General features: G+C 35.7%; 2 protein-coding genes across 3 annotated transcripts; one reads left to right on the forward strand and one right to left on the reverse strand.

The window, feature by feature from the left end:
• The first annotated feature begins 2,431 nt into the window (after positions 1–2,431).
• LOC107851197 (gamma-glutamylcyclotransferase 2-1) lies at positions 2,432–6,939 on the forward strand. 2 transcript variants are annotated; one of them, XM_016696134.2, is made up of 8 exons: positions 2,432–2,701; positions 4,250–4,385; positions 4,492–4,568; positions 5,400–5,456; positions 5,625–5,681; positions 5,850–5,890; positions 6,313–6,384; positions 6,471–6,939. In XM_016696134.2, exons 2-8 carry the CDS (start codon positions 4,277–4,279, stop codon positions 6,733–6,735), a joined length of 678 nt encoding a protein of 225 aa, XP_016551620.1. In that variant the 5' UTR covers positions 2,432–2,701; positions 4,250–4,276; the 3' UTR covers positions 6,736–6,939. The 2 variants fall into 2 exon arrangements, with proteins under 2 accessions (XP_016551620.1, XP_016551621.1); XM_016696135.2 differs by having other exon boundaries at positions 2,433–2,701; positions 4,245–4,385.
• Positions 6,940–7,088: 149 nt separating this feature from the next.
• On the reverse strand, positions 7,089–13,544 carry LOC107851198 (putative RNA methyltransferase At5g10620). The gene is made up of 8 exons (XM_016696137.2): positions 13,124–13,544; positions 12,882–12,919; positions 11,830–11,972; positions 9,775–9,841; positions 9,603–9,680; positions 9,261–9,406; positions 8,733–8,806; positions 7,089–7,626 (listed from the first exon to the last, which is right to left on the reverse strand). The coding sequence occupies exons 1-7, from the start codon at positions 13,173–13,175 to the stop codon at positions 8,767–8,769; spliced, it is 564 nt and encodes a 187-aa protein (XP_016551623.1). The 5' UTR covers positions 13,176–13,544; the 3' UTR covers positions 7,089–7,626; positions 8,733–8,766.
• Between the last annotated feature and the right edge of the window lie 1,923 nt (positions 13,545–15,467).

The following is a 15,467-nucleotide window of genomic DNA, read 5'->3' on the forward strand; positions in this document are numbered from 1 at the left end:
TCATTTTATCTTTTCGTATCATCTGTTTGAATTCAACTTGTAGCTATATTCTCAAATTAATTTAATCGCCACTCACATTATTCCCTGTGCATTCGACCCCGACTCCAAAAGTTGGGTAAATATATTGACGATGATCGCCTTGCACTAAATTGACGTGTAAGTTAAGCGTTATCATGGCCATGAATTATTCAACTGTTTTCACTTGTTGGACCAGCTTTTTGATGATGTCAAAAGGGGAAAAAATAGATTATACAATGCTTATAACTCAATTGACTAACCTATTTCATTCTGTGATCTTCTATTTAAATCTTTTATTGAGTATGTCAGGATTGTATGAATGATGTTGTACTGCTAAGTTTGTCATCATCAAAAAGGGGGAATTTGTTAGGGAATGTGAGGTTTTGATAATGGACAGATGAATGAAACATGTTGTGCAAGCTGTTCCACACAAGTGAATCTACTGGTGCTCACATGAACTACATGTTGAAGTTGATGCAAGGCTGACAATGCATTAGAACAAAAATGGATAAACAAAGAAGCTCAGAATTTTTTCAAATGCTACGATTAAGGAGAAGATAAATGCAGCATCTAGAAGTTGAGTTGATCAAGGAGTTCTACAAGACTAAGGGATAAAGGAGAAGAGTCCTACTCAGCCTAGGAGAGAGAGACGACAGCAACAAAGGAGTGAAACTATCTGGGAGTCCTATTGAAGATAGAAGAATACATCAACTAAAGGACTCTATCAGGAGTTGGCTTAAATAGAACAAATGACATTTAAAGTGTACTGATGCACTGAAAAGATAGTCAACAATCAGCAAATCAGTTCTACAACTTGAAGGAGCTATTGGAGCAACCTGGTCTTTTACTTAGAGTCATAGACTTTATGTAATAGGTTGGTCGTTGAGTCATATTGAGTTGTAATCTCTAGTCTCAGTGAAGTATAAACTAAGTTAGGATTAAACTAGGAACACTTATCTTGGAAAGATTTATGTTTTTGTAGAAATAGGAGTTAGAAATTTTAATTCCTAGTTTACAAGAAGTCTTGCAATTTGTTGATTGTTGAGGCTCAAGTGATATAGTAAAGTTGGGGTTAAATCCTGTAGAGGTACAGGTCGTGATTTTTTACACCTTTCTTGAGCCGGGTGTTTTTCACGTAAAAATACTGTGTTCAAGTTTTACTTTTGAGAAACACGTTAGCTTACTTGTTTCACTGATAGGCAACCAGTAGAGTCTAATATTAAAACTAGTAGGGCTCACATTTCTTAACATGTAGCATATTCCTTGAAGAGGAATCTCGAATATACCATGATGAGATCATGGATCAAAACTCACTGTTCTTGATAATCAAATATTTCAAGAAAAATCGTAAAAGTCTCCTTTCATAAAGATCAACTCCAACCTATACGCTATTAACAGATAAAGTTCATATCAAATCCAGATCTCCCTAAGTTCGAAAAATACACTACTAACAATCCTTGAATAATAGAAAAAAATTTATAGAGAAGAATCAAGGAAGAAATAAAATTAAATCCGTATGTTTATTAATAAAAGATTCTTATTCTTCAGATTTTATTTGTGTTTATTTTTCATGATTAAAATTTATCACAAACAACTATAATAGATTTAATATTCTTTACATTTTGACCCATTTAATTAAAATTCTGTTTCTACAATTACTTGTACGCGTGCAATAAGTTCCTTGTACCCATTTATTCTAACTTTTTTAAAATCCATTTAAGAATATTTCAAAAGTCAACAAGAATTTTCCCTATTTTTTTTCTTTTTGAAAAAATACATTGAAGACAACTCGTAGATTGCACATGTTATTGATAACCAGCAGAATCAAAATTTTCATCGGAGAAATTTAAAAAATGCACACACAAACTAATATTTACTATTTATATATAAATTTTTTTTTAATTATATATATGTAGTATAATTTTTCATCAAAAAGGAACGAAACCCTCGTTATATGCTAGCTCAACCACCTCACCCTTTTAAAATTTAAACTAAAAGTTTCATGTTCGAGCATTAAGAATAAAAAGAAATTACGTTGGAGGCGCTATCTAAGACCATGTAATGTACAAATTTAAATTTAGCCGAAATTCAGTACGGATACAGAAGTTAATGGATTGTGGGTGATGGTTCAGGATATCTCTTTGGGATCTATCGTAAACAACTTCTCTACTTTATTTGAGGTAGTGGTATGAAATGCGTACACTTTACTTTCTCGCACCATATTTTATGCGAAACACTGAATATGTTATTGTTGTTGTTAATTCAGCATCCCTTTTACTCTTACCAAGGTCACGGGTTCAAGCCACTAAGAATGAAAAGACTCTTGTTGGGAAAATTTGGATTTAATTGGGATCCAATATAAATATTGAACGAAAAATTAAAAATAAAAAATACAATTTGATCTTGCTACTCTATAAATACAGTTTATTTTTTTCTTCATAACATAAAAACTACACACAAAGAGAGAGATACAGAGAGAGAAACAAGAAGAAAAAAGAAGAAGAAAGAAAAATACCCACATTGCTCTCTCTTTATCTCTCTTTAATTCCATACAATTTTACCTATTTTGAAACCCTCATTTATATTTTCATTTTTCTCTAAAGAAATTGTGATCAAGAAAGGTCAATTATTTCAAAGGCATTGCCTTTTTATTGATTTTAAAAACATAACAAGATTTTTATTGGTAAGTATTTATTTGATTTCCATTTTCCCCTTCTTTTTTATTTTAGAGTTTTTCTTTTCTTTTCTGGGTGTTCATTATTTTATGGTAATTTTATGGATCCCTTTATGTTTCCATCATTTCTGCATCATCATGTTGTACGTTGAGCTAAAATAGTTGTACTTTGTCTTGTTGTTAATTCTCTTATTGCAATGTCACAACAAGAAAAACACTTGGGAGGTTGTTTGGTATGGATGATGGGATAGACACAGTTATTTCATGAATTGTAATATACTAGTCCCATTGTATTAACTCAAATGATTGGATAAATAATCTCGGGATTAATATTTAGTATCTCTAACTAAAAGCAACAACAACATTAGTAATGTATTTCAACAAAGTGGGGTCTGGGAAGGTTAAAGTGTATGAAATTCATCTCAGATGAGGCGGAGAGGCTGTTTCCGACAGAGCCCTGGCTCAGGACTAACACCACCTCTAACTAAAAGCACCATGATTATTATCCCTTATCCCCCTACTAGACGAAGCTTGAGGGTATATCAAAAGTAGCATGCAGAGGTAAGGTCTGCGTACACTCTGCCCTTCCTAGACTCCACTTTATGAGATTATATTAGTTATGTCGTTCTTCCCCATGAAGGGAAGCCTTGGAGTAACTGATAAAGTTGTTGCCATGTGACCAGGAGGTCACGGGTTCAAGCTTTGAAAACAACTACTGGCAGAAATGCATAGCGGATTAGGGTAGAGGGTTAGGGGTGGGAGTGCGTCGGTAACAATAAGGGAGCGCTTTTGTGTCTATAGTTTCTTATTCGTGGTATTGTGTGTTGTTTATGATTTCGGTTAGATAGTTCTTATTATTATCTTGTGGTTGTAGTATTATCTTGTTGCTAGCGGTGTTAGTTTATTTTGCACTTATCTTTTGTGTTTGTTATACTGTGGGTCCATCGGAAACAACCTCTCTACTTCACCTGTGGTAGTAGTATGGTCTGCGTACACTCTACCCTCCCCAGACCCCACTATGTGGGAATACACTTGGTATGTTGTTGTTGTTGTTGTTGTTCTTCCCCATACCAAGTGAGCCCCTAGCTTTTTATGGCGTGTATTGTTCTAATCTCTAATTTTTCACCAACAATAACATACGTGGTGTACTTCCACAAGGTGGGGTATAGGAAGGTTAAAGTGAACATAGACCTTACCTCTACCTTGAGAGGTACAATGGTTGTTTTTGATAGACCCTCAACTCAATGAGAAGCATATCAAAGCAAATCGGCAAAGAAATATGAAATTGAAGTGACCATGACAAATAATAAAGAAAGCATGAAAATGAATAATAAAACAACAGACAGTAATAGAAATCGAAGAACAAGAAACTACAAGAGTAATACTAATACTACGAGTATGAGATGAGAAGCTAGAAAATGTAGAACTACCTGCTAACTTTCTATCTTGTATCGTGTGCAATCTCTATTTTTTCGCCATTTTCAGAAAGTCATGTTTTTTTTTTTGCCTGATTTGAAAAATTATATTTTTTGATTGATTTTATGGTTAATAGTGCAGATATTAACTAGAGAAAGATTCAGAAACATGGTGTTTTGGATTTTTGGCTATGGTTCATTGGTATGGAATCCTGGATTTGAGTATGATGAGAAATTGATTGGATACATTAAGGATTATAGGCGTGTGTTTGATCTGGGTATGTTCTTATCGCTCCATCAAAAATGTTGATTTTTCTGTGTCTGAAATATAAAATACTAAACTTTTTGTGATTGTTGTTGAATGTTGAATACATCAATCATCAGCTTGCATTGATCATAGAGGTACACCTGAAAAACCTGCAAGAACCTGCACTTTGGAGGAAAGCAAAGGAGCCGTTTGTGTAAGTGGATATTAGCATCAACCTTCTTTACTGTTGACACCTTTTTCCGAGTTTCATTATCACCAAGTATTTATCAAAACGGATCTTGAAGTTGACTAGAGCAAATGTTTGAATACAATCTCCGAAATGCGTGTGACAACATAATTTTGCCCATAAAATTTCGTCCACATGGCAGCTGACTCATTATTTTGAATTGTGTCTCGATAAATAGTTGGTGATAGTTTAGGTAGGATACTCAAACACCTCCTAGTTCAAGTAGAACGCTAAAAAAAAAGTGATGCTTCATATGTGTTTTTTATCATTATTTCTTTTAAAAAATTCAATTTTCCAATTAATCCTTTAATTATCGGCGTGGAGTGCCTTTCGACGCCATTTTCAAACCAAAAAAAAGAGTGTACACTACGCACCATCAAATCCTAGTCGAGGTGTATTTTGATCATGGTGATAGTTTAGGTAGGAAACTTAAATACTTGACAGTTCACATAGGAAACTCAACTAACAAAAACATGATACTTCAGGTGTGTTTTTTGACCATTATTTCTTAATGTTAACTCTTTCTCCGTATGCAGCCTAACATGTTGAAACTGATTTTCATAATAACAAGAATAAGAATTTAACTTATATGCACTGTTTAATCTGCTTGTTTTAGGTAATTAGGAACTTAACTCTAGCAGTTATTTGCGAGCGGCCATAGTTATCTTTTAGTTGACCTGATTTTGCGAGCTCTGTAGTCAGTCCATATATAGAATGAAATTCTTAACCGAAACGTTTTTTTATCGATTTGTAGCTGTTCTTCAACTCAATTTAACTCATTACTGCATTTTCTGTTAGTGGGGTGCTGCTTATTGTGTGAGAGGAGGACCTCGAAAAGAGAAGGCGGCAATGGAGGTACACTGGCTATGTTTTCACAGTAAATGTTTGTCGTTAGATAATGTTGCCTTTGGGGACTTAGCATCACATTTTTGTTACATAAGATTTGATCAACATCGCGTTTACTCATCAGGATCTGATCTATTTTTTGGAATTGATCCTGAAAATTTCTTTTTTGCGTTACAGTATTTAGAAAGAAGAGAGTGCGAGTATGATCGCACGACCTTGGTGGACTTCTTTACTGTAAGTCAATAACCTTTTGAAGTTTACTAAAGCTCTAGTGAGCTGCTTTTTTTTTTTTTTAAACTTGAAATGTGGAATTTGATAAACCTTGCTACAAACGGGAAAAAACGTACATCGTGTACTTAACATAGAATTTCTCACTTGGCTGTTTCCTTCTTTCTATTTCAGGATGAAAACTCCTTACATCCTGCCTTGACTGGAGTGATTGTGTAAGTTCTTTGTCTGCTATTCTAGTACGGTTCTGTTACGATCTGTTGTTTCTTGTACGTCCCTTGTTTCTTTTTCTGAACTGTTGTGGACTCTTTTTCTTGACCCGAAGCTGCTATTCTAGTACTACGCTGTTACTATCTATTGTTTCGTGTACGCCCATTATTTCTTTTTTCTGATCTTCTTTGGGCTGTTTTTCTTGAGCCGAGGGTCTATCGGAAACAGCCTCTCTACTTTTGAGGTAGAGGTAAGGTCCGTATACACTTTACCCTTCCCAGACCCCAGTTTGTGGGACTATACTGGGTATGTTGTTGTTGTTGTTGCACAATCCAATCAAGCACCGAAGAATATGCAAATCAATGAACATAAAAATGGTAAAGATTTAGTTAAATGATTGTTGAGTTGATTCAAATGTCCATTTCAGGTTCACATCTACTCCCGACAAAGTAAATAACAAGTATTATCTCGGTCCTGCTCCACTGGAAGAGATGGCTAGGTTCGGATCATGGTTCTGTTATCTTATCTTCGCTCCGAGATAACAACATTTTCAATATATTTTCAACTTTCCATATCCATTTTCAGGCAAATTGCTACTGCATCTGGTCCCTGCGGAAACAACAGGGAATACATATTCAAAATGGAGAAGGCTTTACATGACATTAGTCACGAAGACGACTACATCATTGAGCTAGCAAATGAGGTGCGTAAAGTTCTTGGAATCGCGGAATCTGTTCCAAAGGAGAAGAAGTTACTTAGTCCTTCCCAAATTCCACTCAAATCTCACATTTCACCTGTGAAACTCCACCCCTTGCCGGAAGCTATAGCTGCCGTCACTGCAGACTCATGACAAATGAAATGATCTAGACCTCTTTAGGAGGATGAAGTTTTTATGTTTTTTGTTTCCATCAAACTTAGACTAGGAAGTTAGAAAGTGGGGTAGGAAAATGAGTTCAGTTGACATACTAACCAGCCAGAGGACTTTGTGGCCAGGTTGAACATGGATTCTTGAGTTGTTATGAGCATGATTTAATGAATTTTGGTTAGTAGTTTACATGTTGGAGTTTTAAGGTTGACAAAATCCTTTACTTTTTCATGTTTTTTTTGTTTAATAATCGACCACTCCTAAACGCGCCATTAAATTTCATTTAGACAGTCGATTTAAGGTTTGTTCTAATTGAACACCTGAACACACGATAAAGTGTTCAAACACTTTGAATTCAATATTTGGTTTGACAAACGTTTCACAAGATTCAATCTTTTCTAACTTGGTCTCCAAAGACTCAAAGAGAATATAAATACATAAAAGCTTATTGCATTCATTAGAAATAGTGAATGGCATAATGAAAAAGATCAATGTGGTGGCTAATATATGTCTGGACCAAGCTTGCCAGCATTCCAACATCAGACTAACCTTCACTAGCAGGCGTGGCATGATGCACAAGTCTACCGATGTGGCATGACACACCAATGCGATAGAGGTACCATCATCTGGTTTTTGCAACTCGCATGGTAAACCAAGTTGAGCATCAACTACTTCGATGTGTCATGACCTCAACAGACTCCTTAGATCAAAGAATGAGGTCCGTTTCACTCTTCTCACCTCCTCTGATGATATCTATGGGGGCCAAAGTCATCCTCAAAAAGGTATTCCAAACCTGAGTTTAGTTGCTCTGATGGTGGTTGAATGAAATTTGGAAGTCGTTTCAATTCCTTCTTCCGGTTCCAAGAAATAGAAATCCTGCAAAATCACGCAATGAATTATCTCCATTTTATAGATGTTACTTATAGTTTGATCAGGAAAACTATCATAATGAATATCCTAAAATAATGCAAGAATCCAGTCGTGTTAGGAGATTTTGACAGGCTTGGAGCCAATGACATCCAACTCCATGATCAGGTAACCTAAGGACAGCCAAAGCATTACTGCGTTAGCAGGGTCGGAGAGGGGCCGCACCCAAAGGGGTGTGATGTCTAGCCCATCCTAATGCAAGAATTAGTGGCCACTTTTATGGCTTGAACCCGTGACCTATATGTCACACGGAGAATGATCAGGTAAGCTATGGACATAATTTAAGAAATTGAGATGGTGAAACTTAGTTTCATCCTTGCAACTGTTTTGCATTAAGTTGGCCTTCAAGCTATTTCAAATTTTTGATACTATGAGTGTTTGGTATGAAGGAAATGTTTTCTTGGAAAACAAGTTGACTTCTTACTTATTTTCTAGTGTTTGGCAAGTAAGCAAAAAAAAAAAAAAAGTTTATCTCAAGAGCATTTATACGTAATCTAGCAAAAAACTATAAAGGTGGAAGGGGATGGAGTGTGGGGCCTCGGCGGTGGCAGGGGTGGGATGGTCAAGGTGTAGGTGTTGGGGGCATTGCGTGGCTGGGAGGATATAATAAACACAGAATATCACTTATACAACTTGTTTTCTCTACTTCCATTAAGAAAGTCGTTTTCCTCACTTTTACGGAACTTGTTTTCCTAGAGAAAATGTTTTCCAGAAAAATGGTCTGGCCAAACAAGGGAAAACAAGAAAACCACACTAAACACACCCTATGTTTCTGAGTGACATTTATCTCTTATCAACAAAAGGACATCTCACATACATGGTGATTTGCACGGGTACGAGATGCTAATGCATGTGAATTGTTTGCCAGGCAGTTCACTTACAATGCTGAAGCAAAACGGATAATAAAGCTCGTTTTTAATCAAGAAACTAAACCATTACTCAAGGCGAATACAACGCGTATGCTAAAACCTGATCTTATTAAACTTAAATCACAAGGCATCAAGACGGAAATAGAATAGAAGTTCAAAATATTTAGGCAGAAGTACTATCCGTACCTGTATTGGTTCATCATGGTTAAGACATCACCGTCTAGTGATGATATTTCTGTCCTTTAAGAATAGTCCATCCTCTGTCAAAATATTCAGACAATGTATCAATAAGCTTCTGGAAATTCATGTATGTACATACTAGACAAACAATTACATTTGAGCTAAAACATTTCTTACATAAATGGATGAAAAAAACTATAAAGAAGGGAAGCGAGGATTAGGTGGCTCGCCATTTCAGCACACTGTCCACTGAAGTTATAGAATACATGTCATTGAATCTCGTTTCCAAGAGGTTTTTGCTTGATTAATAATCCTATCTCAGTGTCTAATACGGAGAGACAGAGAATAGATGTTTGCCTTTTAGTTCGAAAGGCTAATGAAATGAGTACAGAACGACTAGGATGCATAAATACTTCAAGTTGTGTAACTATGTTCTCAACATCGAAAAATTTCCAGACATGAGCGGTGGGGTTGGGGTGTGGGGGTAGGGGGGACGAACACTTCAAAGAATAATAGTTTGTACTAGTCTCTCACCTGTAAAGTTGCTCTATAAGTACAACTAAGGCAATCTCATGATTCAAGACTAAGGATGACAATTTGACTGATACGTTAGCTCGCTCTCGCAATTGTCTTCCATGTCCATAAGGTCCACCAATGCAAAAGAGTAAGCTTGGCGCTCCCTACAAGATGGAGGAGAAGAATCATTCAAAATTCTAGTGTCTATTTTTTTCGCATAGATCCCCTTCCTAGTGATGACGTTAAAATATGCAAGGTCATTTCGGGTAAGAACTTTCATTTCTCTAGGGAGATTTACTGCAGAACCATATTATATGATACCAGGAACAAAAGATTCTGCCGTGAAGTTGCGTCACTCACCTTGTTTCCAGCATCCCCAATTAAAGAAGCCATCTGCTCAGATCCCACATCATGACCACGCTCATCCAACATTACAACCTGTTTTAAACAGATAACGGACAGTGAGAGACTTCCAAAAGAAAAATAAGGTACAAGGGTAATTTTTACTTTCTAAATACTTCCGAACGCTTACCCATTCATCAGGCCTGATGAGGCCCATGACAGCAATGTCCTCATGCTCAATTTGAGCCACTACATCACTGTTTCAAACGTAAATAACAAGATTCAAGAGACTTCTCCAAACGCTGAAGGCTAAGCAGCGACAGAAGCAAAATTTGAAATATAGATAGACGATAACAAATCAAGCCACTAGATCTACTAAAGAAAAATGACAATGAATCAAAAGAATTCAAACACGTACAGCACTAGGAAATAGACATTCAACTGATTCCATAAGTCGTTAAATAAAACAGAACTCAGCCATATAGCAAGGTACGACATAGTAATGTGCTGACTGGGAAGGACAAAGTACAGCACAAGAATAAGCTGATTTTTGTCAAGAACAAGTGCTAATTAGATCATAGCATATTGGTATGTAAATCAGCCCAACATTAAAGATTGACATTTTGGGTTCTGTTTCATTCATCAGTAGGAAGCTTTCCAGCCTCATAGTTTTCCAACTTTTCAAGTTATGGCATACCATCCCCGTTTAAATTCTTAACAATTTTGTAGTCGCACCAACACAGACCAAAAGTAGCAGGGGATTGGTAACAAGCTTGGGAATGAAACAAGCTACACAAAAAACAAAAACAGCTGGGATTTGATGACAAACACTATCACTTTATTTATGGTGTTATATAAAATTCCACCTTCAAGAAGTACAAGACAGTAAAAGAAAACAACATGCATGAAATTAGACAGTTAGGGCAGCACAGTTTCATTATTTTAAGGCTTAATGTCAAAAGCAAAGTTATCCGAAATTTCTCTTGTACAAGGAAATTGGAAACCTATAAATGCCTCAAGGCGAGCGTGGCGTTGAAGTCTCACTGTCTTCGGAGCTAATGCATTGGAGTGCTCGTGCCATGCGCATACTGATTCCAGTAGGGACATTGGAATATCTGTAAATAATTCTAATGTAACGATACGGAATTATCGAACCACCTAATGTTTTAATTTGTTTTTGGAGGGTGCATTCACTTCAAGTTCTTAATGATAAGTGAATTGGACCACCACGTCTGGCTTTTCATTATGACAGATAAATTCATTCTGATTGAGTTTCAAAGGCAGGCTATAGAACTCGGAAATAATGTGCCCGCCCCCTTTATCATTACAACAATAACAACAAAAGCTCAAAAAAACTCTAAGGTCCGTTGGGGCATTAAGCACAACGCGCAAATAGAACGTGGGATTTAATGAAAAAGGTTCAGCGGGAGAAAATTTACAAATACATATATTTTAGTCCAAGAGTAGCAGTATAAGCTTGAATTCTTTTTTTTGTTTGTTTTTTGATAACCGTGGTGTCCGAGCCAGCTTGCGCGCACCTCGACTAAATCCACGGGATACCTGCCACCTCCCACCACCAACAGGTACCAGGTAACTCTGTCCACCAAGGCTAGAACAGATGAGAAAAAAACACCTAGTGTATGACAGATATATGAACAAATAAATTAAAGAAAAAATTACGACAAAATGAAATATCAATTGTTTAGTATCGCCTCTTCTGAAGAGGCTTATTGACAAGGAAAAGTATGCTTTAGAACCTTGATGACAACACTGAAGCGCCCATTAATACGACACAAAGCGCTCAACGCGTTTTGAGCCTCATTTCAAGTCTAAGCGCACCAACACTGCAACATACCAGTATAGTCTCACAAAGCGAGATCTAGGGAGGATGAGGTGTTATTTTGAGATTGACTGGTCGTTGTTATTTTGTTGGAAGGTCCAATCACTTCAATATCTTAATGCCTAAGCAAAACGACCACAAAATCTAGCAGTGGAAGAACCAAGATTCACACTAAGGGGGTTCGAAACACGAGAGAAGTAAACGCCCGAAAAATGCAAAAGGGGTTCAGCGTCTACTATATATGCATAAAAAATAATGTTACAATGTAAACAGTGCCAATGCACCCCCTCAACCCTACCTGGCTCAGCCCCTAGTCATTTAGTGTTGAACAAAGACCATAACTCACAAATTTTCACCAATTTCCAATTGAAATATACCAAAAAGAAGGACAACATTTCAACATACCGTGCATTTTTAGGATTAGACTTGATGCGAACATCATCAACACTACAATAATGCCTTAGCTTCTTCATGTACTCATCAACTATTAACTGCACTCCTTGTGACCGCTTCTTTCCAACAGTTAATATGCGTATAGGTATTGCTCTCTGTATCAAAACCAGCAAAAAAAAAAAAAATGCAACCTTCCGTTTGTATAGATAAATTCAAGAATCTAGAAGGGCAGCCCAGTATTCTAAAGTTCCCGCTATATGCGGAGTCCGAGGAGGGCCAGACCACAAGGGTCTATTTTAGCAGCCTTATGCGAGAGCCTCCTTCCATGGCTTGAACTCATTACCTCCTAGTCACACGACACAACAAATTCAAGAATCTAAATGGCAGCCCAGTATACTAAAGTTCCCGCTATATGCAGAGTCCGGGGAAGGGCCAGACCATAAGGGTCTACTGTTAGCAACCTTATGCGAGAGCCTCTTTCCACCGCTTGACCTCATTACCTCCTAATCACAGACACAACTAATTCAAGAATCTAAAAGGGCAGCCCAATATACTAAACTTCCCGCTATATGTGGAGTCCGGGAAGGGCGAAACCACAAGGTCTATTGTTAACAGCCTTATGCGAGAGCCTCTTTCCACCGCTTGAACGCATTACGTCTTAATCACACGACACAATTAATTCAAGAATCTAGAAGGGCAACCCAATATACTAAAGTTCCCGCTATATGTGGAGTCCAGGGAGGGCCAAACCACAAGGTCTATTGTTAGCAGCCTTATGCAAGAGCCTCTTTCCACGGCTTGAACTCATTGCCTCCTAGTCACATGACACAACAAATTCAAGAATCTAAAAAGGCAACCCGGTGCACTAAAACTCACATTATGTGTGGGTCCGGAAAAGGGCTGAACCACGAAGGTCTATTGTACGCAACCTTACTTTGCATTTCTAATAAAGTTATTTTCATGGCTTAGACAATTAACCTCCTAGTCACACGAAAACAAATTCAAGAATCTCTTTAGCTTACTTTTAAGGGGAAAAAAAAAAGAGAGAAATGAAGTAACTTTACCACTGATTGGCCAGTGAATTTGGACTGTTGCTGCTTTCCTTGAGATATTCGAAAAAATAAAATTAAAACCCAAAATACACACTAAAAAAATGTATAAGATGAATTAACTTAAATAATTGTTTATCCAATCGCTTAAATTAAAAAATAGCTTAAAGAACATGTATATTAATGTATAATTTATGTATACCGGCTAAAATAAATTAATTTATGTAAAAATAAAAAAGAAACTAAGATTGAGGAACCTGAAGGAAGTGAAAGCTTGGAGTTGAGACTGGCTACATGAAACACTGCCATTTTTGCTGAACAAATTGAATTTTATTTATCTTATCTAATAAGCTTTAATATGCAGAAAATTTTGCAGCTGAATTTTTTGAGTTTTTTCAAACTAAGAAAAAAAAAAGTTAGTTGGGTTTTTTCAATTTTTCAGGTGGAAAAGGTCATATTTACCCTCTACAAAAACAAAAATATAATCATTATTAGCCTCGCAACAATAAAGATTCAAATTGGAGTTCGAGTCAATCCAAACTAGCATCGAGAAGTCCTCTATTGGAGATAAAATATAAATCTGAATTTACACCGAGAAGTTCTATATTGTGAGGTAAAACACTTCTTAATAAACGCGACTACGTACCCAATTCACTACTTTTATAAAATAATTTATTTTTAGGAAAAATTACATATATGCATAAGATAACAATTAAGTATTATATAAAATTTCAAATCCTCAAAATAATTACAAAAATCCCTTATTAATTACATAAAATACCTTGAATTTACTCTTTCTCTCTCATCCCCTCTTACATATCAACATACCATATTTTACTCCTTTTTTTGTGCACCGGTTTTTGCTCCGTTAGTGCACTCCCTACGTCTATTTTCAAGCATACGTGATTTGGGAGTTTCAAATTTTTTAAATTTCATGAACTATCTGAACAAAGTGATTAACCTCATCTTCTTCTACAATTAAATCTGAACAAAGTGACACTTGTTTCTCTGGTTTCGTTGAATCACTTCTGTCAGTTGCAGCTTGGTGAAAAAGTTTGATGTCTGCATCTATTCCATTAAGTTGTCCATCAAAATGATGGGCCAAAAAAGTCAAGCCCACACCATTACTTTGTGGGTCATGGGCCTCACGGGCCAACCCACTTTTAAAAAGATAATATTTTAGAAATTAATTTTAAAATGTTAATAAACATAAATATTATCAGACAATATTATATAGTGTTAATACTTGTTAATCAAGTCTCCAACACCCCCAAAAAATACTCCTAATAGCAAAATTAAATAACTTTTTACATGATATCCTTCAAACCAAATAAAAATACTAATAAACAATTTAAATAGTTGCATGTATTTGACTTACGAACCGACCCACGGGCTAGCCCAACCCACATTGCTCAAGCCCCACGGGCCACGAGCTTATTCGGGCAAAGCTAAAAAGCTTTATTCTTAAATGAGCTGCAAAAACTGAAGCCCAACTCCATCAAATCACACGCTGGATTGAGCCTGGACCATATTGACGACTCTATATAGGAAACTACTATTTTTAGTTACCAATGTTTTTTATACATTTAATATATTGCAATTACGATGAAAACTAATATATTAAAACAAATTATAAATATGTATCTTATGTATAGGAAAATAAATTATGGTATATATATATATATATTATGGTAATGTTTAAAGATATTTTTTGAATTTGAATTTTATTTATGAAAGAAAAAATTATGGTGATGTTTAAGGATATTTTTTGAATTTGAATTTCAGTTACTATTTTTAAGCATCCAATAAATCAGAAGAGTTAATTAATTTCGTTAATGAAGCAATAGAATCATCTTATCTGATTTTTCTTTCCATAAATATAAGCTAAACAGATTTCTCATACATTAAAGCAACATATGAGGGTCAACAATATGTATATGTATTTTACCAAAATCGGGAGAGAGAAAGTCATCTAAGATTTATGTAAATACTTTCATTATATATATACAAGTTAACAATTAAGTATTATATAAAATCCCAAATCCTCAAAGTAATTACAAAAATCCCTTATTAATTACATAAAATACCTTGAATTTACTCTTTCTCTCTCATCCCCTCATACATATCAAAATACCATATTTTGCTTCTTTTTTGGGGAAAAGACGTCGTTTCCACCCCAAACTATACAAGAAAAGTCTAAGTCACACCTAAACTATCGAAGTGACCTATTACACACCTAAATTATATAAAAGTGATATTATTACCTCCCCAAGACACGCATGCCCAAGTTTAATGAGTGGAGTGCACTCCACTCGCCCTCTTGTGATGCCACATGTCTAATCTAATTTTTCTATTTTATTAAAAACCTAACCCGACCCTATTGCTATTTTAACCCATCTAACCCAACCCGACCCAACTCTAATATTTTATCCTAACCCGATGAAAATGAAAGGCCAAACGAAAAGTCAATCTGATGAGAGTAAAAATTAAAATCTGATAGAAGATTCTTCACCCCTCTTTTCTTTTAATTTTTTTAGGACATTTAAATCCGATAGAAGAGATAAACAATAATTTTGATGTGTTTTTCATTGTTGACAAGCA

The sequence above is a fragment of the Capsicum annuum genome, chromosome 12 (assembly GCF_002878395.1).
Source record: "Capsicum annuum cultivar UCD-10X-F1 chromosome 12, UCD10Xv1.1, whole genome shotgun sequence".
Classification (NCBI taxonomy): domain Eukaryota; kingdom Viridiplantae; phylum Streptophyta; class Magnoliopsida; order Solanales; family Solanaceae; genus Capsicum; species Capsicum annuum.

Bases quoted from the DNA above. Each gene is read 5' to 3' on its own strand.
- LOC107851197 (XM_016696134.2), top strand. From the start codon at position 4,277: ATGGTGTTTTGGATTTTTGGCTATGGTTCATTGGTATGGAATCCTGGA. The intron at 5,457-5,624 runs GTACACTGGCTA...TTTGCGTTACAG, and splicing joins AAGAGAAGGCGGCAATGGAG to TATTTAGAAAGAAGAGAGTG. The intron at 5,682-5,849 runs GTAAGTCAATAA...TTTCTATTTCAG, and splicing joins CCTTGGTGGACTTCTTTACT to GATGAAAACTCCTTACATCC.
- LOC107851198 (XM_016696137.2), bottom strand. From the start codon at position 13,175: ATGGCAGTGTTTCATGTAGCCAGTCTCAACTCCAAGCTTTCACTTCCT. The intron at 12,920-13,123 runs GTTCCTCAATCT...GAATATCTCAAG, and splicing joins CAAGCTTTCACTTCCTTCAG to GAAAGCAGCAACAGTCCAAA. The intron at 9,407-9,602 runs GTGAGTGACGCA...TCCATCTTGTAG, and splicing joins TTGGGGATGCTGGAAACAAG to GGAGCGCCAAGCTTACTCTT.